Genomic DNA, 27,392 nt, shown 5'->3' with positions numbered 1-27,392 from the left:
TGCCACCACATGTGCCCATCCTCTGCCTGTCTCCTGGGAACGGAGGCATAACCTAGGTTGGCACCCATGGCACAGCTGTGGTGGGGTCATCGTGACCCCTGGTGGGTCTCCCAGGTTTGGCCACTCTTGAACATCTGACCGATTCCACACTGGAGGGAAAAACTCCAAAGTGTCACAGTTCCACAGCAGAAACCTGACCTGAAATAGCAGCTGAGAAAAAAGGGATCTGCAAGAAACGAGAGGTGAGCAGGTGAGGAAAGGGTGTCCCTGCATCTTTCCTCCCAAACCAGCCTGTACCTGGTAAATCAGGACAATTTTGCCACCATCCATAAAGATGAGTTTGCTCTGAGGCCCTCAGGTCTCCCCCAGGTGCCTGGTGCCCTTGAAGTATGAGCAGGGACATCTCTACAGTCACACAGCGGGATGGAATCCCACAGTTTCTGTCCAGTCCTGGCACAGCAGGGAGGGGAAGCCATGCCAGTAGCTTCTGCCTCCCACAGTAAGTCTTATGAAAATGGAAAACCAGAAGGAGCTTTTATAGCATAATGACCTTGAGGCAGAAAATCCATAGCCAGAACACATACATGTCTCCACAGAATTGACAGGCAAGTTTTCCACCCTGTTGAGGGGTGGCCTTTATCATGTGTTGGAGCAGAGTCCATGAGAGCCCAAACCAAGTTCCTCACCCCAAAGGCAACCAATGGTACCTACTCACAGCACCCAGCCCTGCACCTTCTAAGCCACTGGTACCTTTGGGGAATAAATGGTGGATTTTCAACATGGTAATTAGACCAAATTCTAGTCTTGTAATGGCGATTAAATGCATCACAAATCTCTTATTGATTCTGTTTAGAGAAAGAACTAAGTCCTGGCTTAGGCTCCCTACTGGCCAACCGCTGGAGCCCGCTCACCCAGTGATGTGTCCTGCACAGTTTGTGCACAGGTGGCAGATGTCAAGGGCATCCAGGCAAGGATGTTCTTGGGGACTGACTATGCACTGAACTCAGCTGATGCCTTTTCCTTGATCTTCTAGGATCCGAACCACCAAAAGACAAGACCATCGTCCTGGAACAGCTTCGTAAGATCTCCCTACCTCTCTACAGCATCCTCTCCGCCCTTACCATCCTGGGAATGATCATGGCCAGCGCTTTTCTCTTCTTCAACATCAAGAATCGGAATCAGAAGTAAGTCACTCATGCCCTCCTCTTGGATACCTTTCTGGATAGACAAGCCTCATAGACAAAGTGTAGGAGCATCACATAACACGTTCTCCAGGGGCACAGAAGAAGTTACTAGGGCAGTTTTCCAAAGCGTGCCGCTTAGTCACTGGGATGTCATTAGATGTTTCATGTGAGTGTGTGTGTGTGAGAGAGAGAGAGAGCGCACACACACACACACACACACACACACAGAGGCAGGAGTGCTGCTTGCACAGGAAGTCTGGCTTAAACAAAACTGAAGGGTCCAAGTCCACAGATCTTCTTGGAATTTTGGCCATGCATGTGCACTGTGTGGTGGTCCAGGAGGAGAAATATAGAAGCAAAATTCCCCAGACATCTTTGCCCCACCCACCAGCATCTTCAGGAAGCACTGCCAGAGGGAGATCACTGAGTTCAGTAAGGACACTTCCCATCCATACAGCATATCACAGCCCAGGAAGCGCCTCCTTCATCATCTCGGTTGACCCTCGAATAACGACCGCAATTGCACATGAGAGCTCCGGCTCGATGTCGGAGGGTTGGAAGGCCCTGTCCGAGGCCACACTGCTGCGTGTAGCAGAGCCTATCCCCTGGGTTTCTGGCCTTGATCCCTTTTCCCCCACGCGTGCCCTTCCCTCTCTGGAGGAGAGCAACTCGCTTTACGAGTTATTCTGGCCAGCCACGGGTAGTACTAGTACGGGCCACCGCCCCAGGCGGTGGTATTTGCTGAGCACAGCCAGCTTGTTTGGTTTCCGTAGCAAACCCGCCTTGTTGTGGGAGTGGCTGAGCAGGGCTCAGAGTGTGGGCCTTGGCCAGGGGAACAGCCTGGCAACCTCCTGGGCTGCAGGGACAAGCGCAATCCCAAGAGAAGAGGTTTTTCTCTTTCCCTGCTTGCCAAGGAGGGACTTGGCAGCTCTAGAGCTTTTGTTGCCATTTGGGGGTTTGTTTTCTTTTTCTTTTTGTTTTTGGTAGCAGCTGCTTAGGTCAAACCTGTTTGCTGAAGAACAAAAAGTTGTTTTCACCTGTTGTTTTATTTATCACCGATAACACATACATTGCCTCAAAAAAACAACTGAAGCAACTCTGATCTACTCCGTACAAACCTTAAATGATGACCATGCATGTTAGCACTCGGCACAAGGCCCTGGGCCCGTGGTCAGCTCTTAATGTTAGATTCCCTTCCTGCAAAGCTGCGGTAGTTTTTGTCATAACAGCAAGTTGTCCCTGTCGTTAAGACTATACTCCTTTAATTCCTAACTACCCCCTCTTGGCCTCCTGGGGGGGAATTACCATTACTCTTTCCAATAGGCTGGCTTCCGTGTGAATTTTTTTTCCAATAAATTTATTTATTTATGTATTTATTTATTTTTGGCTGTGTTGGGTCTTCGTTGCTGTGCGTGGGCTTTCTCTAGTTGCAGTGAGCGGGGGCCGCTCCTTGCTGCGGTGCGTGGACTTCTCACTGCAGTGGCCTCCCTTTGTTGCGGAACACAGGCTCCAGGCACGCGGGCCTCGGTAGCTGAAGATGCAGGCTCAGTAGTTGTGGCTCACAGGCTCCAGAGCACAGGCTCAGCAGCTGTGGCGCACGGGCCTACATGGGATCTTCCTGGACCAGGGCTCGAACCCTTGTCCCCTGCATTGGCAGGCGGATTCTTAACCACTGCGCCACCAGGGAAGTCCCTGTGTGAATTTTTTGACTGGCTTTTCAGATTAAAAAATCTACAAAGAGATAGGAAATAAATGTCACTGTGGTTTCAAATCCCCCTCTCTTCTATCTTCATTGATGCTACTCATCCTTTAAGGTCTACCCCATCCAGGAAGCCTGCCTCAATTCCTGGCCTCTCCCCTCCTTGCTTCCTATGGTAGTAAGAATGAAGGGGCCTTAGCGGTTCATGGTTTGTGAAAGGATCTTCAGGGACCCAATCCCCTCTCAGCTTCACATGTGTCCTAGGCAGTGGTATATGTGCTTTTATAGGGGAGGAAACTCAGTCGGCTAACTGACTTGCCAAGGGTGCACCTCATGAGGTCGCAGGGGCACTTGCTGGACTCAGGGCTTCCAATTCAAAAGGCCATGAGGGGTCCACAATTTACAGCCGGCTTTTTATCTCTCTACTACTTTGACACTGAATTTTTAAATGTGGAAGGATTAATAGAACTGCAGAATGCAAAAGAAAATGCTCAGGGAACAACTGACCATAATCACAGTCTGCAAAAGGGCACCTGGACCATGGGGGCACCTGAAAACCCAAGACATTCTGAACAGATTGTGCTGGGGGAGCCAGACACATCTGAGAGTAAATTCCAGCTGGCTGATGGTTTAACACAGCCTGGTGAAAACAGGGGAAGGATGGGAGTGGGGACTCCATCGTCCATCTCCATCACTTGGTACCAGGAGGTACCATGCGTGTGGCCCTCTTTGTGCTCAGGACAGTGTGAGCTTCAGGCAGCCAAAGTGGACGCTCGCTTACCACCTAAGGACCACAACTGCGAGCAGCCCTGGATTCTCACCGGTACGGTCTCTCCTAGACCACTCAGCATGAGAAGGTGTGGTGTGGCCATCTCTCCCATCACGGTGGAAGGTTGCTGAACTTAGACTAGAATTCTCTAGATTTGGCTGTCTTCCCAGCCCCAGCCAAAAAAAAAAAAAAAACTGTTGACTTAACATCTTTGTGTAAACTGAAAATTAATGGTTGAAGAAGCCAGCAATACAAGCTGTCCCCAGAGAAGTGATAGGTGAACTTGACTGAGAAGACAGGAAAATCAACAACTAGAAATCGATAGCATCACGGTCCTATAGTGCAGGGGAAACAGCCTGTCAGAGGCAGCACAGTCTTGGGGAGGGGGCAGTGAAGGAAACCAGGGTTTCCATTTTTCTCTCCTTCTCTAGCCTTGGTGACAAGATACACATTCAGAAAATATTTGCTGCAGGAGTAGCTAAATTAACAGTTCTGCTAACTATAGTATCTCTTTCTTTTGTCAGGCTGATAAAGATGTCAAGTCCGTATATGAACAACCTTATCATCCTCGGAGGAATGCTTTCCTACGCATCCATCTTTCTCTTTGGCCTCGATGGGTCCTTTGTCTCTGAAAAGACCTTCGAAACCCTTTGCACCGTAAGTCATTCTGCACATTCCAGTGGTTTGTGATATAAGGTTTTCCTGGTGACCACAATCACCAAAAACACAGATACAAACCCAGAACTGCGTGAGAATACATGAACAGGCAGCAGACAACTTGTTCAGCCATTCACACAGTTCAACAGGGCAGCGTGGTATAGCTTTCAGACCAGAATGGACTTAAGTATTGCCTGTAAAGTTAAGATCATGGATTTAACAGGCTGTTGCTAGAAGACAACCCACTGAGAATGATTGAATAACATAGAAAAGCGAGGGAGAAAAATGCCCACCCAGGCACTGTGCCTGGGGTCAGAGTCAGGGCTGTGTAAGAAGGAACAAGTCTGCCCATCAACCTTGACAGCCATCACAGAATATAAGGAGAGGTGTTTGTAATGGATGACTTTGAGTTGTACAGAAAAGATCATTCTCCTTATTCTCTATTTAACAGCAGTGTTTCTCAACCCTTTTTTAGCTAATTGCCCCCATAAGGAGCCTTTTTAGGCTATTTTTTTCTAATTATGCCTTCTTGAAATTTCAATACCAAAGATATACTGTATTTCTGTTTATGTACTATATAATATACCTGTAGTTTCTATATAAAAGAGTAATATTTTTTCACATTCAAGAACCAGTGTTGTCCCCCTTGGGAACTATATCACCCCCATTGAGAATGCATATATTTAAGGAAGCCCAAAAGAGTGTAATTTATTTACTATATTTTAGCAATGTTATTTTGAAAATTAATTAATATGTTTAAAAATGTCATTGCCTAGTTATTGTTGTTATTAGTTGTTTTTCTTTTTAAGGAGTTTGTACGTTAGCAGTTAGCAATTGTGTAGAACTCAGTTGAAAGTATCATTGGCTTACTTTTTAGGATGAGGATGGCCAGTTGGGATTTATTTCTGGACTTTACTGTGATCTCTCAAAACTGGGTTAGACATGCAGTAATTCATCCAATTCCGTGCCTGGAGGACCAGAGCTAGAAGGGATGGTCAAAGGATCAGTGTTGACCAGACTAATCCAAAAGCAACTCTTCTGTTGTTGCTGTTTTCTATTAAGGTGTTAAGAGCAACGTAGGCCCTTTTTTGGAAAGCAGTCTCTTTTACATTATATTTGCCGCTCTATAGTCTCAGTGTCTCCCACTACTGGATGATCATAAAGTAAAGGTTGGCAGAGAGGATTAAACAAGTGGAGGACCCCTTAAATGTGCTGCAGGTCACCACCCACACCTTGGACTTTCAGGACTGCATCAGGTCTGTCAACTTAAAAAAATTGCACAACGTGAGAATCGTGAGTTAAGTTTTATTTGGGACAAAATGAGGACTGTAGCCCAGGAGACAGCATCTCAGATAGCTCTGAGAAACTGCTCCAAAGAGGCAGCGGGGAAGGTCAGTATATATGTGATTTTGGTGAAGGGGGGAGTATATGCCATCAAGCACAGATTTTTTTGCAGAAGGTTACTGCTAGTCATGAGGAGCAGACGTCACCATGAAGGATTTTAGTGCTTTTCTAGATATGAAGAGATACAAGAATTGGACTCATAAAATTGGCTCCTAAAAATATCTACCTATCTGAAGACCTGTTCTGCCAGTTTTTCCCAGAGCACAGAGTCCCTCATTCCTGTTCTCCACCCTGAACTCCTTTCAGGGGGTATTGAAAGTCAGCAGCTGCAGCAGCACATGATTTAATCCTTGTAGAGATAGATGGCAAGTGCCAATTTGTTTTTGTTTTTGTTTTGTTGCGGTACGCAGACCTCTCACTGCCGCGGCCTCTCCCGTTGTGGAGCACAGGCTTGGACGCGCAGGCTCAGCAGCCATGGCTCACAGGCCCTGCCGCTCCGCGGCATGTGGGATCCTCCTGGACCGGGGCATGAACCTGTGTCCCCTGCATCAGCAGGCGGACTCTGAACCACTGCGCCACCAGGGAAGCCTGCAAGTGCCAATTTGTAGTTGACAGATCCCCAGACTTTGGGACAGCCCGTGGACTGGAGGGAAGTTCCTGGAGCACATAGTGATGCTCCCCTGATTCCTGCAGATGATGACCTCGAACTGACTCTTGTTAACAACCAGCTTCAGCATGAATTGTCAAGCAAATGAGATGTCCCCAGAACACGTACTTTGTTTGAAAGGTTCCACTTGAGAAGTGCGTGGTCAAGTCCCCAATACCCCAGGGGGTCCTTGGGGTGCTCAGGCATCCTTCCTCTCTGGGGTGGACCTGGAGGGCAGTCAGGCCCCACGTGCTCCAGAGCTCACCTGGTTCAAGCTTCCTACTCAGAGTTTTTTATTCCGCCCCGTTTCACTCTGCCCTTCTCGGGGTTAAGGAGGTGAAGTCGAGTCACAAGTCCCCCACGTGCCTGGCATCAGAGTGCTGGAGTCAGCTTCTGAAGAAGCTGAGCCGCTCAAGAGTCCCTGTGGGTGTGGATTAGCAGTTTATGCCCTCAAAAGTGTGACTCTCTGGCACAAGGATGGTGACTGCAGCTTGTGTCTTGCTCACTAGAGATGGTGTGAAGCGTATGAGGTCCCCTTCAGTTCTGCATCAGCATGACTTCTGTGCCCTGTGGGGCCTTGTGAGCTCATGGGTGCCATGTGTGTCTGTGGTCAGCTTTCCTGGGCAGTAGTGTGGCCCGAGGGAGGGGCTGCTCCCAAGGCACCCTGAAGAAGCTAAGCGAGGGGTTTCCTTCTTCCCTATGTCCCTGGGGACACCCTCCCCAAGTTTGAGGAGACTGTGACAACAGCAATAATGAAAATGGTTCCAGGGGCCAATGTGTTGACTTCTCATTTACATGGCGCTCCGATCTCTTAGTGGCTCCCCGAGAGCTGAGGGACCCACCTTGATCTCCTGGCTGAGAATCACGGGGGCAGAGCTCCACTCGGGTCCCCCCCCGGCTCCTTGTCGCTGGCTCCTGCCACCTAGGAATGCATCCACTGGCCCGAGGTCCAGTCTTGGGTGCAGAGACATGAGGCCCAGCCCTTGGAGAGTCTCTCCCTCCCAGAAGGGCGTTCCTGCCATCTCACCCTGGTCACGAGCCAAAGGCCGTCAGAGCACAGGTGCTTCCTGGAGTTTGCCCCAAATCCTACAGACACTGGGTGACGCAGGCTAGGGAGTCCAAACGAGGACATCCCCACACCCGGGTGTTTTCTCTTAATGAAGCCTGACATTCTGTTCTGGGAGTCGTGCTCATTTGCGTGAGGGGAAGGTTGTCCTGGGAAGCCTGGCAAGGCGGTATGAATAAATCATAAAGCGCATTACAAATCAGCATTAGCTGGAACATGAGGGCTCTGAAGATATTAGGGCCTGGTTCTCCCCACCCTGAGGATTCATTTATTTGCAGTCGGGGCTGTTTCAGAGGCTCTGCAAGGGGAATCCCACATTCGTGACTGTGGGGAAAAGGCATGGCTTAAGTAGTGTGGATTGAATTGGGTCAGCACAAATGTGTGCGTGGCTAAGACCGGGGTCACTTATTTAATCATCCCCAATATGGCTCAGGAAGGGGAACCAAAAGCTCTTAAATTTAGAGCCTAAGTGCCAGCCCCAATGGGTGCAATTTGGGTTGTCCTCCACCTGCTATTCCAGAGGGGTTGGCTCCTTTGTTTCACTTGGTGCCTTGGATTGTGTTCTTTCTGGGCCTAGGAGGCCCCCATTGCGGTGAGCACAGGTCTTCAACAGCCTGGGTTTGACTCTCGCCCCCTACACATACTGCCTCCAGAGTGTGGGAGTGACTTAGCCTCTCCGGGCCTCAGTTTTGTCGTCTGTGAAATGAGTACAACAAATCCCTATGCAGGACTGTGGTGTGGGCTTAATGAGACAATTCAGAGGAGCAGCCTGGAGCGTAAGGCAAGTAGCGGGGGAGTGAGCAACTTTCTCCCTGTCACGGTATAATCTCCTGGTGTCCCACACTGTTTCTATAGGAAATCTTACAGGACAAGGGACAAGGTGGATCATGAAGCCAGCTTCAGATGTGGAGCAAGAGAAGTCACAGTTCAGTCTGTTCTGCTGCCATATGATTGCCACTTTTTTCCCTTTTAGTTTTCAATATAGAAACTAAACACAATGATAAACAGTAAACACCACCTCAGGAAGAAACCTGTGATGATCACGGATTATGCCTCTCTAGGGGCTGTGCCTCTGCTCAGAAGGGCCGTTATAACTCGGACAGCAGGGTGGGTACATGTGTGAGCATATGTACACACACACACACACACACACACACACACACAGAGCTAGGGAAGCAGTCACACTCAGTTCCCATCCCCTGCCCCCTCTGACCCTGTCTGGCATCTTCCCAGCCTAGTTCCAGCGAGTCTTGCAAACAGCTCGCAGCTACACCGTGCTGTCTCCCTGGACACTGAGTGGGTAGTGGAATCACCATAGCAACATGGCCCCTGTGGGCACGAAGCTGCCCGTGAGGACAGTGCTGGGCGTGGGCCGGAGCCCCAGTGCCAGGGGGATGGGAGGGCCCTCACACTCGCTTACGCTTACGCAGCTCAGGAATCCCAGCCCCTGGCAGCCCAGAGAGGGAGCGAGGTGGGTGGGGAAGAGAAAAGGTGCTTGCCTTCCTTGTGGAATCCTAGGCAGAAAACCCCCCGCACGAGCGTGGAGGGGTAAAAAGGGACTCTGCAGTGAGGACGAGAAGACCCAGGTGGGCCTTTGATCCAGTGCAGGTCTCAACAGCTCCAGGGGCGTTCAGGGCATTCCTGGGCGTGGAGGTGGTCAGCAGTGCCGTGTGAGCTGGGGAGCCTGTGCCCTCGTAAAATTCAGCGTTCTCTGCTGTGATTTACCTTGGGCTAGCTGCCAGGTGCAGCATTTCCTTCAAATCCCCATAACCACCTGACAAGGCAGGGTTCACTGTCCCCGCTTCACAGGAGAGAAAACTGAAACTCTGTCATACATGGCTAGGTGGCAGGACCAAAGTATGGAACTAGCTCTGTCGGACTACAAAGATATCTGAGACATTTCATTCATTTTTTAAAGAAATATTTTGATTTTTTGTTAGCTGGTTTATACCAGGAAAAACAGGTCAACTAAATTCTTAGGAATGTGGGCAATATTTATCTCAACCAAAATTTTTGTCTGTTCAGATTTTTTTTAATTGGAATGTACAGTCATCCCTTGGAATCCACAGGGGATTGGTTCCAGGAAACCCCGCAGATACCAAAATCTGAGGATGTCCAAGTCCTTTATATAAAATGATGTAATATTTGCATAGGTTATAAGCAGTCCTCCCATATACTTTAAATCATCTCTAGATTACTCATAATACCTAATACAATGCAAATGCTATGTAAATAGTTGTAAATCCGATGTAAATGCTATGTAAATAGTTGCTGCTGTGGCAAATTCAAGTTTTGGTTTTTGAAACTTTCTAGAATTTTTTTAAAAATATTTTCAATTTGCTCCCCGTTGGTTGAATCTGTAGATGTGGAACCCACAGAAATGGAGAACTACTGTTATTCACATACCATAAAATTCACCCTGTTAAGGTATATGCTTCAGTCGTTTTAGTATATTTATTCATTCAGTTTTGACATATCCCCAAAGTATATCATAGTGCCTGGCATATAAGAGAATTTCAGTCAGAATGTTTGCATTCAAATCCTTCGCTACACTACTTCCCTGCTGTGTGACTTGAAGTTGCTTAACATCTCTGAGCTTTAGTTTACTCCTCTGTAAAATGGGCATACTCATAGGATTGTGAGGGTTAAATGAGATAGTGCATGTAAAGCACTTAGTGCCTGCCACATAACAAGATTCAGTAAATGCTAGCCATTATCATTATGAATGAATGAATGAGTGAATGATGGGGCTATGTCTGAATAACTGTGTTCACCTCTGGACACAGCTAAGAGAGATACTAATAAAGCAGAGCAAACTTGGCATGAAGAAGAGGCTGGAAAACTGGGGTCGATGCTGGTTGATTGCGTGTAGGTATGTCCATGGCAACTTCCAGCTTTACATGTCCTTGCTCTGCTAGATCTGGGTCGGGGACAGACTCAGGGCCTAAGTCAAAGCCAAGCTGCTGTACCTCAGCCACCTTGAGTGCTGAAAGGGGCCTCAGGGCAGGCTGCGAGGGAGGTAAGAATGACGCAGGTGGGATCTCTTGGATATGAGTCCCCAGTCACTGGAATCTGATGTGAGAACTAGGAGAAGCCAGTTCAGCCCAGGGCTGCTCTGATGGCAGCACCGAGGAGCATGGCTCAACTTTATCTCCCAGCTGCCTCCACTTGCTGAGATTCCTGACTCCTTTATTTATTTTTTTACCTTTTATTAGAGTACATATACACATACACATTTCATAAGTGTGTAGCTCAATGAATTTTCGTAAACTGGATTCAGCTGTGAATACAGATCAAGAAACAGGCCATTACCAGCATATCTGCACCCCCCTCCCAAGAGTAACTACCGCCCTGACTTCTGCCCACACAGACAGTGCTGCTCAAAGGGCACGTGAATCACCTGGAGATCTTGGTGAATGCAGATGTCGGCTCAGTAGGTCTGGGGTGGCCGGAGGTGCCGCAGCTCTAACAAGCTCCGAAGTGATGCTGAGGCTGCATCCATAGACCACACTTAGAGTAGTGAGGTCAAGATTAGAACCCATGCTTATTTTTGAGTTTGTCTCTTGGAGACTGATGATATAAGGAAATGGAAGCACCAGAAACCCTGTCCCGTGAGAATCAGCAAGGCCTGTTTGGGCCAGTTAGGAAGGGCGATCCTAGCCCTCCACCCTGGAATCTCAGGAAGCAGGGCCATCCCATCACAGGATGGAGTGCTGGGTTCTGGATCCTGAAGCATGCTCTCAGCCATCCACCCTGCTCACAAGAGGTATATGAATGAGCTCTGGATAGGCAGCAGCTGGGAAGGGATGGAATAGTGGGGGTCCGGATACTGGATTTGGAAGCACGACGTCCCCTTCCAGCCCTCCCAGAGATGCTAGGATCTTATAACTCTGACTCAAAAGGCAAAGGCTACCTGGGAACACCCAACTGGCCTCCCAGCAAGTTCAAGAGTGGTAGGAATTAGTGATGTTTTCAAGTAAAAGGCAATAAATGTCTGTAATATTTTTTTGCTTGGCGAATTTTTTTTTTTTTTTTTTGAGACAGTTGAGAGATAATCTGATGTAACAATGTGGTTTGGGGGCTATTTCAGCCTGTGATCCCATGTTGTTGTGGCTGGCCATATGGTAAAGTGCTTTGTGATTTCAGAAGGTAGCTGGAAAGCTGGGCCAGGGGATGCCCACAGGGTTTGATGGTGACCTTTCCTGGCATATTTAGGTCAACTTAGGGATGTGGCTGAAGGAACTGGTGCTGGCAAGGCCTGTTTGGGCCAGTTAGGGTTCTGGACAGGCCGCAGCCTCCCCAACCCCATCTCCTTTGTTCTTAGACATCCAGGGTCTTCAGTTGTGAAGGGCTCCCTAGACCTCTGGCTTGCAGAGGAGGGGGCTGAGGAGGGTGCCAGGGGCGCCCCAGCCCCTCCAGCAAATGTACAGATGATGTCCCCCCATCCCACACACCCTCATGTGGATTACTGCAAGCCCCAGCCCTTGTCTTATAATTCATTCATGTGGTAACATTTCCCAGGTACCTACTATGTGTGAGGCTCTGCAGGCACAGAGCTGGGCACAGATCACTGCCCTCGGGGAGTTAGCATAGATGGGAAGATGGGAAGATGTAGTTAAACAAATAACTCCCATTCGGTGTGTTGTATGCTCTGATGGAGACAGGCCTAGGGGAGGCAGTGGAGGGACCAATTAGGGAAGGCTTAGAATATAGGCGACCCCTCAGAAGGAGCTGCAGTTATTAATGGAAGTCCTGAAAGATGCCTCCTATTTGCTCACAAAGTTCCTAGCAGCTGCAGTCTCAGTGGCACATCCATCTCTCCTTCTGATTCCATTGGTGGAATGGCTGGAAGAAGGACCTCAGTCCTTGTCTTCTTTGAAGAAAGAATTCAGCAGAGAGACCAAGATTGTGAAATAGAGACAGTGTTTATTAGAAGCAAAGTACGTGTGAAAGAGCACACAGGCGAACTTGGAGTGTGTTGTACACAGTAGGGGCGGCTTAGGTTGCTTATATGGGGGCAATTTTCCAGTTGTCTCTGGCCGATCATCTCACTTGTGCCCATATTTGATCTGACACTGGGTCATTCCTGGTGTGCCCACACATCTCTCAGCCAAGATGGATTCCAGCACGAAGGTTTCTGGGAGGTTGGCAGGACATATTACGGGCTGGCACTTCCTCCTTTCGTCCCTCCGCTAGACTGAGGACCCCTTCTGTGCATGTGTCAGACTGGGAAATCCTATTGACCACAAGAATGAAGACAATGTGGTCACTTTGCCTTTCACCTAATCCGGGCCCAGTGCTCCAGCTGGTCTCTTATCTTGAAGTATCAGCAGGAGACCAGTTGCAGCTGCTCAGCCTGCGGCCTATACACCTCCTACCTCACTTCCTCTCCTGCCTCCACACCCACTCATCCACACCTTCAGTCCACAGAGCTGCATGGAGGTGCACATCAGCCCCCTCCCCAGCACACACCCACACCCCCTGCTACCACTGCCCATCTCGAGAATGCTGTGCTTCAGAAAGCTCCCTAACCTCCAGTCACTGAGATACCTGTGAGGGTTGTGTGGGGAAGGGGAAGAAGGGCCTCCTCCCTGTTCCATTGCCTGAGCCAAGGCCACCAAGTACGGTTATGCATTTCGTGCACTGCACAAGAGTGTTGGTGTCAGGAGTGGGTGGGAACTGAATACAGCCTTCGATCTGCTCTCTGAGTCGAGTTCTTCAGCTGATAGGGTCTTAAGGAGGTGGGGGCCTTTCAAAAAGGGCCTCGAGGGGGTGCCTGTTGGAAACTCCTCCTCGTAGAGTGGGTGGCTTCCTCTGATTTGCCCCAGATCTCCTAAGATGCCCCATTGGCCCTAACTTGGGTCCCAAAGTACCCGTGTTTGTGCCCAGAATCTCCTGTGGGCCCTTGAATTGTTCCCCCAGAAAGTCTTTGCTGTACTCTAAACTCTAGGAGGCATTTTCTATGCAGATCTTACTTAAAGGACCCTGGGTAAGACAGAGTCTTCTGGAGCTGTTTCTAGAGCACGCTCTTCAGAGGTATATTGCCTTGGGAAACACTCCGAATATCTTCACCACCTCTCCCTCCAGAAAGACAGGCAGGCCCTGGAGATCCCAGGCTGAAGTCTCGCCTTTCAGCTCCAGACTGTAACGCCTCAGGGTAACGGAGATCTGGGGCTTACTTTTAGATAATCTGGGTCTCCCTTGCCTGCCTTCTCACTATTGATCATCTGGGGTGAACAGTCAGAATGAAACAAAAGGCCCTTTTTCGAACCTTTCTGGACAGCAGGAAAATGGCTCACCCCCCAACATCCAGCCAGCCAACAAGGCTTCCTCCAACTCAGTCATCATCAGAACAGACCCGCAAGAGAAACTGTGTGTTCCTCTTCCTGCTGGTCCCCAAAAGAGCCGTGAAAGCCCTTCACTCTGGCAAGCAGGCCTTCCCAAAATCAATTGAATGAGGAGCTAAGCAGAATTGTTCCGGGTGTAGTTGTTTTTTTTTTTTTGGCCGTGTTACGTCTTCCTTGCTGCGTGCGGGCTTTCTCTGGTTGCGGTGAGCAGGGGCTACACTTCACTGTGGTGCATGGGCTTCTTATTGCTGTGGCTTCTCTTGTTGCGGAGCATAAGCTCTAGGTGCACGGGCTTCTGTAGTTGTGGCCCTCGGGCTCTAGAGCGCAGACTCAGTAGTTGTGGCGCACGGGCTTAGTTGCTCCACAGCATGTAGGATCTTCCCGGACCAGGGCTCGAACCCCTGTTCCCTGCCTTGGCAGGCGGATTCTTAACCTTAACCACTGCGCCACCAGGGAAGCCCCTGGGTGTAGATTTTTCTTCCATCTGGAGATGTACTCTAATTGCTTTTTCCTTTTTCATAGTTGAGACTGAGATGGACATCGCCTGCCTAAAATTCCTCTTCCCCATGGTTGCATGTCAGGTTGTATGCAGAGGGGGCCGGGGGCTTTATGGCTAAGGGGAAAAAAGGAAATACATTAACATTAAAATAAATGTGTTTAAGACTTTGGGCAAGAGAGTGAAGTAGCTGTTTATCTTATGTTGATGAATCAGTAGAGACTTGTATTAAAGGTGATGTAATCATTAGAGAAAACAGAATCATTTGAGCCCTGCAGAACCTAGTTTATTTGGCATCATAGAGCCACCCAGAAGGGAGATACTTGGGACATCTCAAATGAAACTTCCCCCAGCGCAGGAAGTGCCCCTATAGCACCCTGATATGGGGTCCTCCAAGCTCTGCTTGAATCCATGGAGTGATGGGGAGCTCACTACCTCATGGACAGCATACTCCGTTGTGAGGAAGGGACCACTGAGGCCATAAGCTCAGCCTCTTTTGCTGTCCAGTTCTCCAGTTCTGTCTGCAGTCTTCCTTTCATGTGCTTGCTCAAGCTCAGCTTGCACATTTTTGGTGACAAAGATCTCATTACCATATAAGCGGGCCCACCCAGCCCAATCACCCCCTCAGTGCTGGATCCAGAGATTTAAAGGTGGGCAGTGTAGGCCCTGCACCATCTCATGGGAGAGGCAGGCAGGTAATCAAGTGGACATCATCTCAGAAACATGCATGACCAGCACAGCAGAAACATGCATGAGGACAGAAGTCTCAGGGAGGAGGCAGCTGTGACCTCCTTGCAAACTCTGGGAGGGGCTTCTCAGAGGAGGTGGCCCACGAATCTGGATTTTGGAGAACAAATGAGAATCTGTGAAGAGCTTAGAGAGAGGATGGCATTATGAGTGGAGGAAATAGCCAGTGCCAGGCCTGCAGCATGAGCCAGTGTGATGTGTGGGGATGTTTAAGCAGCGTGGAATTGCTTGGGTGTGAAATGCTATGTGGGCAGTAGCTGGAGAGGTGTGGGTGGTGGGTGCCACACCCTGCCAAGAATCTGGAGTTTAACCTGCGAGCTCAATGGGGCAGTAAAGAGTTTAAGCTCAAGGAGACTTGCTTAGATTTGCACTGAAGAACAGTCCCTCTTGGAGGTGTTTGATGGATGAGCAGCAGGTGAGGGGAGGGGCGGGAGACCAGCTGGAGGCTCCTTCAGTGGTCCAGTAAGCAGTGATAAGGAACTCGTAGACAAAAATCAGATTGATTAAGAACCACAGCCCTTTACATACCTTCTTTCATCTCATCCACACAACCACTCCACAAAGTCAGAGGCATTAGTTACCCCCATTTCACAGATGAGGAAACTGAGGCTCAAGGAGGTTATGCGACCTGCCCAGGTTCACGTAGATAGTGACAAAGCCAGGACTTGAACTCCTGTCAGTCTCGCTCCAGAGTCCCTGCTCATAATGACTAATCTGGATGACACCACAGGAACAGAGAGGAGGGATGTACTAACAAGAGAGGTGGGAGTAAGATGGTCATCAGGCATAGCTCTGGCAGCAAACAGAGCCCACCCCAGTGCTTCACATGGAGAGACTCCAGTGAAGGGACCACCTACAGAGGTATAGGTGGGGTTAAGGAAGAAAATATAGGTGTTGAGGCAATCGCAGGAAGCCCTCACCACTCCTAGGCCTCTTCCTGAGCCCAGAGAGGGCCAGAGCCACGTGAGGAGCCCAGCTACAGCCAGAGACAGCACAGAAGCAGTGGCTGCAGGGAGCACATACCCCATCTTCTCTCTCCTGACCCCTCCGATCTCCTGATGGTGCCCTCCATCCAGCCAGAAGCCAGAGGGCAAGGGAACCTAGGAGGTGCAGGCATGGGGCCCCACCTCTCGGCGTGGGAAGGGCAGAGAACGAGTCTGGGAGTGGTTCAGCAGAAGGAGATGGGCCTGGGGACTGAATAGGAGAGTGAGGGTAGAGGAGGATTCCTGGGGCACTTCCAGGTCCCTAACTTGGGTGACAGGTGGATAGTGGCACCATCCCTGAGTCGGGAGGAAATGGAGCTACTCAGCGGAAGGGCTGATGGGCTCAGCTCTGGCTCTGGAGTGTGAAGGTTTTATGGGACACCTGAGTGTCACCTAGGTCTCCAGTGACAGTGGCATATGCAGGTCTGGAGCTCAGAAGAGAAATAGGAACAGGGAAAGATAAAGGAATTGTCAGCACAAGGAAAATGGTTGAAGCCTGAGAGTGGGAGTGATAACCCAAGGAGAGCCCTTTTAGGACAACGAGGATCCAGGACTGAACCCCAGGGTCCATTTCCATCTTAAAACAATGGTGGGACTTCCCTGGTGGAGCAGTGGTTAAGAATCCGCCTGCCAATGCAGGGGACACGGGTTCGAGCTCTGGTCCGGGAAGATCCCACATGCCGCGGAGCAACTAAGCCCACGCGCCTCAACTGCTGAGCCTGCGCTCTAGAGCCCGTGAGCCACAACTACTGAAGCCGGCGTGCCGCGACTACTGAAGCCTGTGTGCCTAGAGCCTGTGCTCTGCAACAACAGAAGCTGCCGCAGTGAGAAGCCTGTGCACCTCAACAAAGAGTAGCCCCCGCTCATCGCAATTAGAGAAAGCCCGCATGCAGCAACGAAGACCCAGTGCAGCCAAAAATAAAATAAATAAATTCAAAAAAGCAAACAAACAAAAAAATAACGATGGTGGAGGAGTGGAGAGAGAAATAACACCTTCTTTTGCACAGGGATGTCCCTGAGCAGAGGCAGCAGGGGGTAGGTGGCTCTGCTGGTAGGGGTCCCACTGTCCTGCTTTCCAGAGTATTTCTTCTAGTGTTGTTTCATCCTTGTCTGAAGAGCTGTTTCCAAATGGGATGTGAACCCACCGGGATCATCTTGTGGAAGAATATATTACAGCCTTTGTTTACTTTTTTATGTAAAAAAAAAAAATGAAAGAAATTAAGCTTTACTAAGATTTAATACTCAGACTGACCCCAGGTCCCTGACCCAGTGGGTGTGTCTGGTGGTCTCATGCAGGAACTCTCCTGAGAACGGAATGGTTGGTCTGTCTGTGACACCAGCCAGCTACAGGGCATTGTGTCCAGGATCCCCAGGACAACCCCCCGTTCAGTGATTCTCTAGGAGGACTCAGTATAGAATTGTACTCATAGCAATGATTAATTACAGAGAAAGAACATAAAGCAAAATCAGCAAAGTGAAAAGGCACATGGGGTGAAGTCACAGGGAATCAGGTACAAGCTTCCCAGAGCCTCTCCCAGTGGAGTCACACAGGGTGCACTTAATACCCCAGCAACGACTTATGACAACACATGAAATGTGTACCAGGGAAGCTCACTGGACACTCAGCCCCCAGGGTTTTTATTGGGGTCCGGTCACCTGGGAACCCTCTACTGAGCTCATACCAAAATTCCAGGCTCTCAGAAGAGAAGCAGGTGTATGGCATAAACCACGCTGTTTGCATAAACCCTTCAGGCACAGAGTCACTCTTATCATTGAGGGAATGGTGGGAAACCCTCCCCAAATCCAAGTTCTCAGACACCAACCAGCTTAAGCAAACCTTGCCAGGAGGTCTTGGGCCTACTAGGTTACCTCTTTTCTGGCCAGGCATCCTCACCCATTCTTTGCTTTCAGTTTATGGCAACATATTGCCGTTTCCAGTTGCCAGGTTAAATTTACATCGTCGAGTTTTTACTAAGCTCACTTGTATTATTGGGTCTTAATGAATTTGGCCCTACAAAATAGACAAGTGGCCTGAAAATGATTATGTAAGAGAAAATATAAGTCAAAGCAAATATAATAATGCCAAGCATATTGGAGTAATACTTTAACCCAAAATAAAAGATCTTTGTCTGCCACATTATGAGGTAAAAATAATGATATTATTTCATCTCTTACCGTCCTTGTAAAAATTTCCTTGTTCTGTATATGTTCGTGTTTAAAATTGTTTTTCTGTTAGGGGGACATGATCAGAAGGGCTTGGAGACCATTGGTCTTCACAGTCGTGTCAACCATTAGCTCTAAAATTGTGTTGAAATCAGCCAGTTCTCAGGCTGGCCAGCTACTCCCCCAGTGTGCTGTCCCTTTGACAGCTGCCTCCCGGGCGGGGATGGACCTGATTGGGGTAAGGAGACTCTCTGAGGAGTAGGCAGCATGATGTCGGGGAGAGAGGGCTGGACTGGGTCAAGGCCTTGACTTCCGGGCTCAGCTCTGGAGCTGGGTGGTGTGGTTGAGAGAAATATCTTAATGCCCCAAGTCTCAGTTTCTTCATCTACAAAGGGGTTTTCTCAACTCAGTTGATGACTCCAAAAAATCACCCTGGTTTTTTTGGTTGTTGTTGTTGTTTTATTTGTTTGTTTTTTATCATTATATACTTCGTTTCTGGCCCAGTAATCCTTATTGAATGAACAGGTGAACAAGTGAATGAATTAATGAAATGATCTGTAAGGTCCTGTGCAACTCTGACAGGATAGGAATGTGTGATCTGGTCATTGAATAAGCTCAGGTCTAAATTCCGAATAATTGGCTCTTTCCCTGTCTCTATTCTGTTACTTTTCTTCCATCCTTGTTTTATAATACGGGTAATGACATGGCCATCCTACACCTACTCTAAAGTACTGTGATTCGTTCTTGCCTGTCTGAAATTTTTGAAATTAAAAAAAAGAAGGTTAAGTCCTCACCCTTACCATTGTCAGCATTCACACCTCACCCATCTGTGTTTCTGAACAATCGAGGTAATGCTGTTGTCCTTCCTTAGGGGGTTGGTCTTGCCATCTACCCAACCAGTTCCTGTTTTTACAGATAAAATGGAAAGGGGAAAAGCCCTGTCTTTGAAAAGCTGGAGAACCAAGTTGCTAGAAAGGCAGTGTGAAGGGACTCCCTGAAGGGAGCATGTCTGGGAACCTCCTACATGACTGCCTGCAGCCCTGGGCTGGATGGAAGCGCTGAGGCGGACAAACCTGCTGGGCTCTGGACACAGAGGGCCCAGACTGTCCACTCCAGCCCGGCTGTCTCTCTCTCTCCTAACATGTCCACCTTCCTGCTATGTTCAGCTGAGGCAGGTGGGGACCTTTCAGAGGGAACTTAGTTCAACAGAGCTGAGGAAGAGCTGAGGAAAGACCATAGTCTAGAACCAGAGCTCACGGAGCACGCAGCCTTTTTGTCCCAGTTAGTGGGAGGCCCCAGAACCCAGTGGCATACAGCCCAGGACTGGGCCATGATGTGGGGACCAACCTGGAGCTAGGTGAGTCTCCTGGGTCTTGGAGGGTATCCAGACCAGCCGGTGAGGGTGGACTCGGGAGAGGCTGGGGTCTGGCCACGATGGCAGTGCAGGTGGGGAGTGGGCACCCAGGAGGCCCCCAAGACCTAACAGGTGGTGACCAGCCATCCCAGCCTGCAGGAATCAGGCTGTTGGCTCCTATCAGGACTGGCAGTTTCTGGCAGCCACCAGCCCAGGGCTGGGGATCAGGGCACACTTTGGTGCTGTGGAACAGGTGAAACCTAGATAAGGCCTTAGTCCTGAGCAGGGACCCAGGCAGCATCGCTCCTCTCTTTCTCCAAAGGCCTGAGGAGATGGGCCCCTGGTGGGAGTGGAAGGGTCACAGCCCCTCTCCTCTGACCTTCCCCCCCCCCCATCCTGACGATGGCCAGGAGCTGGGCTGGTACAGCTGCCAGTCAGGCATCCCCGGGGCCAGTTCTGGCTGAGTTCTGTCCTGCTTTACCAGAGTGGCTGGGTCCCTAGCACTGGAGAAGGGTCATGCAGGCCTGTTTTCCTGCCCACTCTCAGCCCCTGCAGCTCAGTGCTCTCCCCTCCCCGCTGCCCACAACCCAGGAGCTGGGAGTCCTGTGGAAGAGGTTCCTGGGGCTGCCTCATCTTCTAGAGACTTGGGTGAGGAGGCAGAGAAATCAGCAATTAGGAGCACCTCTGCAGGCCTGTCTCCCCACATAGAAGGCTGTCAGAGAAGGAAAGGAGAGAGGGAAGACCAGAGGGCTGGTCTGAAACCCCTTAGTGGCGCCTCAGTGGTCCTGGGGGCTCTCTGTGCCTCTGTCTATGACTGGCTCCCTCTGGGCTGTGGGCCCATGAAAGGCAGGATTTGAATGTCATATGCCTCTGCGCCCAGGGCCCTGGTCTGGCGAGTGGCCAATAGAAGAACTAAGCGTCTATCAGATTGAAATGTGATTGAAGGACTATTGATGCTAGTAAAACTCTACAGTATGTAAAGTAGAGCATCTGTCCCCATCTAAGTCCCCCTGTTGGGACACTCTCCTAAATGATGAAGTCCATTCCCCGTGAGATGTTAATGCCTCTGTTTTCTCATGGCCTCTAGGTCAGGACCTGGATTCTCACCGTGGGCTACACGACCGCCTTTGGGGCAATGTTCGCAAAGACATGGAGGGTCCACGCCATCTTCAAAAATGTGAAAATGAAGAAGAAGGTAATGCCTCCTTCTGTTGCAGGGCGTTTGCAATGTTCATTTAGTATTTATTTTTAAAAGATTTATTAGGCACCTACTGTATGCCAGGCACTAGGCTATTTGCTGGGGATTCAAGCTAAACACAACCCTCGGCCCCTCCCCACCCCAGCCCCCAACACCTTCAGCCTCCTGGGAACATCAGACAGCTAACAAGGCATTTACAATGCAAGGTGATAAGGGCTGGTTGGGTGCATATGGGGGATACTGGGGTATAGCACCCAGGGAGGGCTTGGTGTATGAAGTGACACCTGTGCTAAAACCTGGAGGGTGAGTGGGAAGCAGAGGCTGAGGAGTTCTCCCTCTCCCAGAGGGAACTGTGCACAGAGGCCTGGGGAAGGGAGGGGTGTGTTCACATTGCTCAGGGGTTCATGGGGAAAGGGTACAAGAGGAAGCCACAGGGGAAGGCAGGAGCCACGGTAAGGAACCTGAACTTTAACTTGTGGCTAGTGGGGAGCCCTTGAAAGAGGAGAGTGAAACAGGGCAGGGGCCTGATTTAATGCTTCCATTTTCAAAGAGGCCCTTAGAGGACAGGAGCCCTTCCTTCATGTGGGAGGAAAGCAGTTGCCACCTCTGTGGTTGGCTGTAGCCATCATGTTGATGAAGCTTGACTCTTGGGATGTAGTCATGGAGAAACTTTCCCCGCACTGTCCTTTTTAACTCTTCCGATGGCTGGCACTCTTCTTCCCTTGCTCCTAGATAAAAATTCAGGCAAGTCTCATGACTTTGAAGGTCCTCTGGCCAACAGCTAATATGTGGAGTCCATCATAATATTCAGAACCTCAAACTGCCTTCAAAGGCATCACCTCTTCCTTCCCCAGCTTGGCCTGAAGCAGCCAGTCAACTGCCCTGGGAGAAGGGGTGCGGATGGGCTGCTTCTCTCTTTTGCCAGACTGAGTTTTTTCCCCATCCCACTCCCAAGGTTTTTGAACCCTCCTGAGTTGGAGCTTCGAGTGGTGGAAGGGGCAGGGAAGACCTCACTTGCCAGGAGCTGCATCCATCTTGCTGGGCCTGGCATTGGTTAAGCACACCCTTTAGGCTCTCATGGAGTCCTTTTGTGGAATTTTCAAAGCCCCCATTACTGGGATTTACTCTCCCGCAGTGCCCCTGACATGGGTGAAATACTCCCCCGCGTTGGCCATTTGTGGCTCCTTCCACAGACATGTGGCAGCCCCCCACGCCTGGGCCCGCCCCTCCAGCTGGCCTTGGGCAGAGGCCACACAGCTCTATCTGGCCCAGGGCCCACACCTGGTGCTCAGGAAGCACACATCCTTCACTCCTACAAACTCAAGGATTGTGGCTGATCCCACTGTAGCCACTTCCCCTCTTCTGCTCCATCCATGGAGCAACTGGCCCATCATCCTCCCGTGGGTTTCTCAGGCAGGAGTGAGGCGTCAGCTCACCAGGTCCCCCAGGCTGCAGGGAGCCCTAGCAATCAAGCCATCTGAGTGCTCTCCTTAAGCCTCCCTCTTGATTTGAGGTCAAGGAGGAAGCATACCCACCCCCCCCGTCCTCTCACCTGGGGATGAGGTGAGATAGCATCATGACACGTCTTTCCAAAAATCCTCTTCTTGATTCAACTCTACCCACACCCCCACACACACTTTTTAAACCCCTGATGGATGTATAACCCATTTACAGACATCTCTGAAAATCCTGCACTGTGATCTCATCCCACTCTGGAATGTGGTGCCTATTGTTCCAGTTCTTCATCCTCAACTTGCATTTGCCATCCAATTACCTGGGTCATAAGCCATCACGCCTGTGGCAGATAGCAGGTGAGCCCGAGGTGGTAGGGCCAGCAGACACAGCAGGAGAGCAGGCTTCTACTCCCTGCTTCACTGCTGACCCGCCATGGGTCTTTCAGCAAACCTCTTCATCTTTCAGGGCCTCTGTTTTCTTATCTGTAAAATGGGGAAGTATTGAAATGGCATTGTCTCCCGAGCTGTGATTCTGCCTGGTGCCCAGTGGCACCTCTCACTCGTCAGCCTCACCACCCGCCCCTTCACTGCCAGGGAGCTGCTCTCCAGATGGGGGGGGGGTGTATCCTCTCTTCTCCACCCTCTGGCCCACACCGGACCACCTTGGGACAACTATGGGCTGCATTTAGAGGGAGGAAAGAGCTCAGTTCTGCTACCCATTGCCTGTGCTCACCTGGAAGGCCCTCCTCTCACTGGGCCTCAGGAGCATTTGTGACAACTCCCTTCTGTCTGTAAGATGAGGAGCCTGGCCACCTGGTCCTTCTCAGACCTGGCTGCACATCACAATCAAACGGGAGCTTTTGAAAACTACAAGAAGCAACCCAGGCCAGCCCACACCTCCCGGGCTGGAGCTGAGCATTGGGAGTTACTAGACCCCTCCAGGTGATACTAATATACAACCCGAGTGGGAAGCCTCTGGTCTAGATCAGGGCTACTCAGTGCACGCTGTACCAGCAGCATTGTTGGCATCACCTGGGAGCTTGTTAGAAATTCAGTTTCTCAGCTCCCCCAGCCCTAAGAATCAGGTTCCTGGAGCCCAGGAACGTGTGTTTCCGCCAGCCCTCCTGGCAAAGCGGATGCAAGCCAAAGTTTGACAGGCACCACGTAACTTCTTGGGCCCTTCCTGCTCTGTGGCTCTGCCATTTATGACGAGTCCATCCTGGTTTTGAAGAATCACAGTGTTCGTTTCTTTGTGTCAATATGTAATTCATGCATATGATTATTGGCAATGGAGAACTGGCCTTTATTTTGTATTACTCATGTGATCACTAAGCAAGAACACTCAGATTGTCTGGCAACAATTGACAAAACATGCCAGGGAAGACTTCAGGAGTTCAGTTGTCTGAAAGGGCCATGGGGGTTGGGGCTGTGATGTGGCCACAGCCTGCTGGGCTGCCTGGGACAAGGGCACTCTCCCCACCCCGGGGGTCTGGGCAAAGTGAGAGCCCAGGCAGGTGGTGGGCCCAGGCGTCCAGGGAGGGGCCTGTCTGAAAAACTGCCAAAGGCTTTGAATACAAGATTTGGTCACCAATTTAGTCTGTTGTGAAAATGATTTAGGCCAGATGAATACACCTTTCCAATGTGAGACAGTTTTTGCTCTAGGCTTTCCGGTTATTCCAGGAAAAGCCTTGTGGCACTACAGGTGAGTATCATTTATCAGCCAAATTAGAAGAGGTTAAGTGTATAGAAGAGAAATTTATACCTTTCACAGTTCAAAAACTCAAGCTGGGAACCAGATTGTTTTTAAAGGGCTGTGGCAGTCGCAGGTCAAAACTGGGATTGAATTCTCCATGACTCCAACATTTTACATAGCCAAGGTTGGTTTTTATTGTCATTGTTTTGTTTTATTGGTTTTTTTTTAAGTTTAAATTTTTTTTAAAGTGAGCCTCTTATTTTTCTTTTAATGTTTTTTCTTATGCACTTTTAAAATTTTATTTATTTTATTTATTTATTTTTGACTGCATTGGGTCTTTGTTACTGTGCACGGGTTTTCTCTAGTTGCAGTGAATGGGGGGGGGGCTACTCTTACTTGCGGTGCGCGGGCTTCTCATTGCAGTGGCTTCTCTTGTTGTGGAGCATGGGCTGTAGGCGCACCGGCTTCAATAGTTGTGGCACATGGGCTCAGTAGTTGTGCCTCGCAGGCTCTAGAGTGCAGGCTCAGTAGTTGTGGCCCACGGGCTTAGTTGCTCTGCAGCATGTGGGATCTTCCCAGACCAGGGCTCGAACCAGTGTCCCCTGCACTGGCAGGCGGATTCTTAGCCACTGCACCACCAGGGAAGCCCTTAATATTTTTTTTTACTGACACATATACAAGATTTACCTAAATCTGAAAATGCAATCTCACACGTCTTTTCCAGTCTTTTTACCCTTTTCTTCCTTCCCTGTCTCCCACCTCATCCTCCCTCCACCCACCATGTCACACACTCCCCAAACACACATACACAAGCTTCACCCCATATGGCTACATTTTGAAAGACGTTAAAGAAAAAGAAGCCTATTAAAGGAAGTATTGACATGTGGTGACTTAATGCTTCTAAATTCAGTATTTTTATAGTATCAATCATAAAATCTTGAATTAAGAAGCCCCACTACCACAGTCTTTTTTTTTAAATTTATTTATTTTTGACTGCATTGGGTCTTCGTTGCTGCGTGCAGGATTTCTCTAGTTGCGGTGTGAGGGCTTCTCATTGCAGTGGCTTCTCTTGTTGCAGAGCACAGGCTCTAGGGGCACTGGCTTCAGTAATTGTGGCTCTAGAGCACAGGCTTGGCAGTTGTGTCTCACGGGCTTAGCTGCTCTGAGGCATGTGGGATGTTCCCAGACCAGGGCTTGAACCCGTGTCCCCTGCATTGGCAGGCAGATTCTTAACCACTGCACCACCAGGGAAGCCCACTACCACAGTCTTTATTCTGCCTCTTACTCTTACTAGGACCAAATGGAACTTTGAGACTAGAGCAGTAACTCAGAGATGAGATCTGTTGTGGGGGCAGATGTTTTTTGAGGACAAAGAAACTTCACTACATATGTGACTTGATACGGTTGCAAATAATAACATAGGGCCATCCTCTAAGACCTTCACCCAGGCTCAGCTTCAGGAAAATGCCAAGAGAGTGTCCGTCATCTGAGTGATGGCAGGAAGGCAGGGCCGCTGGTTGTACAACTCCAGGGGGCACCATTCACACTGTATTCCCTCTGGAATGGCGTCCCTGGAAGCAGGCAATAAGCTAGTCTTAGTAGAAGGCCAGTCTGAATCAGTCAAAATATCTGAAGTTTTTTGAAGAAATAAAGAAACACCATTTTCCCAAAAGAAGATGTTAGCCAACTTTTCCTGTAAAGAGTCAGATAGTAACTATGTTAGGCTTTGCAGGCCATACAGTCTCTGTCACAGCCACTCAACTCTGCTATTGTAGAATGAAAGTAGCCAGAGGCAAACACATAAACAAATGGATATGACTGTGTTCCAATAAAACTTTATTTACAAAGACAAACAGTGTGTGTGTGGGGGGGGGTAGACAAACAGTGGGCCAAATTCGTAGTTTGCTGATCTCTGCTCTAAACAACCATGGGAAGTGATGTTTAATAGTAATAGCTAACATCTGTTGAACAGTAGTTGTAAGCCAGGCTCTGGTAATCGAGTGGTTTGTGTGGTCATCGTCCCCCATTGTGTAGATGAGGAAACTGGCTCAGACAGCTTAGGAAACTTACCAAGGTCTCCCAGCTAGTTAGTAAGATTCAAACTCAGATCTGATGCCAGAACTGGGTGCTTAATCGTTCCTGGGTGCCTTCACTCTCATCTCTCACTCAGTGAGAATGGAGCACGAGTAACCTCCTAGCCTCAGAGAGAGAACTGAGTTTCATGGCATCAATGTGCACTGACATAACCGAGGAAAGTTTGTGCAGCTTTTGAAGAGAAAGCTGAAAATTAATAAAGGAAGTCAGGGAAGCTGAGGTGAGACTAGAGACATGGCCTTGCCTAATTCTAGTATTCTATGGTGCTCAGACTTTGTATGGTTAGGTCAGTGCTATTTTTTAAATTTAAATTTTTAGATCTTTTTTAAAAGATTATTTTGTCACCTCTCTTTACCATTGTATTGTGTATACGTATGGGGTATTTGTATAATTATTCATTATTAGTTTACCCTTATCATGCATGCTCTATGAATGTAGGATATTTATGTTTTTCTCGCTGCTGCAGCCCTAGTGCCTAGAAAAGAACCTGATTCAGAGTAGGCACTCAATAAATGTTCCTGTGATTAATTAATCAAATGTGATCCATAACTACTTAGACTAAATCCATTTAGTCACAAACAAGGGTCAAGTGCCAGGCTTTGGAAATGGTACCAAAAGGAAATTAGACATGTCCTCTCCTGTTACTCTCAGGATCTTCCCACCTTGGGCCCATCTGTGTGATGATTAGCCCGGAGTCTAGCAGAGCTGAGGTGCAGTATCACACTTTGCCCCTAGATGTCACTGTCCTCCACATAAACACAGAACCGTGCATTCTCAAAACCCAAGAAATAGTAGCCACACAGCCCATTTGTTGAGCATCTTCTCTGAGCCAGATGTTGTGCGAGGTGCTTTCCATACATCATCTCATTTCATTCTTATACCAACTCTGCAGCTTAGAGCTCAATGGCCTTACTTTTAGAGGAGGAAATAAGTCTAACAGAGTCATACAGCTTGATCAAGATGACATTTCACAAGAGCTGGGATTAGAATGAGGTCTTCTAGATCCAAAACTGTGTTCTTTTTTTGTACCGTACTTAGAGATATGACATGAGCCTCTCCACTCCTTGCCATTTTACAAATCAGAGATGCAGAATGAGAGAGGAAGTGATTTGTTAGGGTCACACCCAGGTCACAAGGGATGGAGCCAGGACTCCAGTCCAGGTCCACATAATCCCAGGTCCTGTCTTTTCACTGCCACTCTGCTACTTCACACTTCATACTTGAGCCTTAAAATTGGGAGGACTTGACTCTCATATTTACCAGAGAGAGATTCTCATGCTCATCTTCTGTGCCGCATGCGTGCCTTCCCTATTCAGGCAGCAGAAGGAGAGGTGCGGCATCCGCTCAGAAGGGAGGTCTCTCCCCTGTAGGGGCTCACTGAGCGTGGCCCCAACCCACGTTTCTCTGCCCTGACCTTCAATGTACTACTTTTTGTCCAGTGTAGACCATGCAGTCCCAACAGACCTGAGGTGTGGTGTAATGGAGTGTAAGGTGGTCC

At 49.2% G+C, this 27,392-nt stretch overlaps 1 protein-coding gene across 1 annotated transcript in view; it reads left to right on the top strand.

Annotated features, from left to right (window-relative positions):
* GABBR2 (gamma-aminobutyric acid type B receptor subunit 2) overlaps nucleotides 1-27,392 on the top strand; it is a 375,844-nt gene that overhangs the window by 289,575 nt on the left and 58,877 nt on the right. The window contains exons 10-12 of the mRNA XM_059070981.2: nucleotides 1,034-1,184; nucleotides 4,177-4,309; nucleotides 20,543-20,650. Coding sequence (XP_058926964.1) covers nucleotides 1,034-1,184; nucleotides 4,177-4,309; nucleotides 20,543-20,650 — 392 coding nt within the window. The remainder of the gene's footprint in view (nucleotides 1-1,033; nucleotides 1,185-4,176; nucleotides 4,310-20,542; nucleotides 20,651-27,392) is intronic.

This window comes from Kogia breviceps, chromosome 8 (genome assembly GCF_026419965.1).
Source record: "Kogia breviceps isolate mKogBre1 chromosome 8, mKogBre1 haplotype 1, whole genome shotgun sequence".
NCBI lineage: Eukaryota > Metazoa > Chordata > Mammalia > Artiodactyla > Physeteridae > Kogia > Kogia breviceps.
This window is presented reverse-complemented; position numbering and strand designations above follow the sequence as displayed.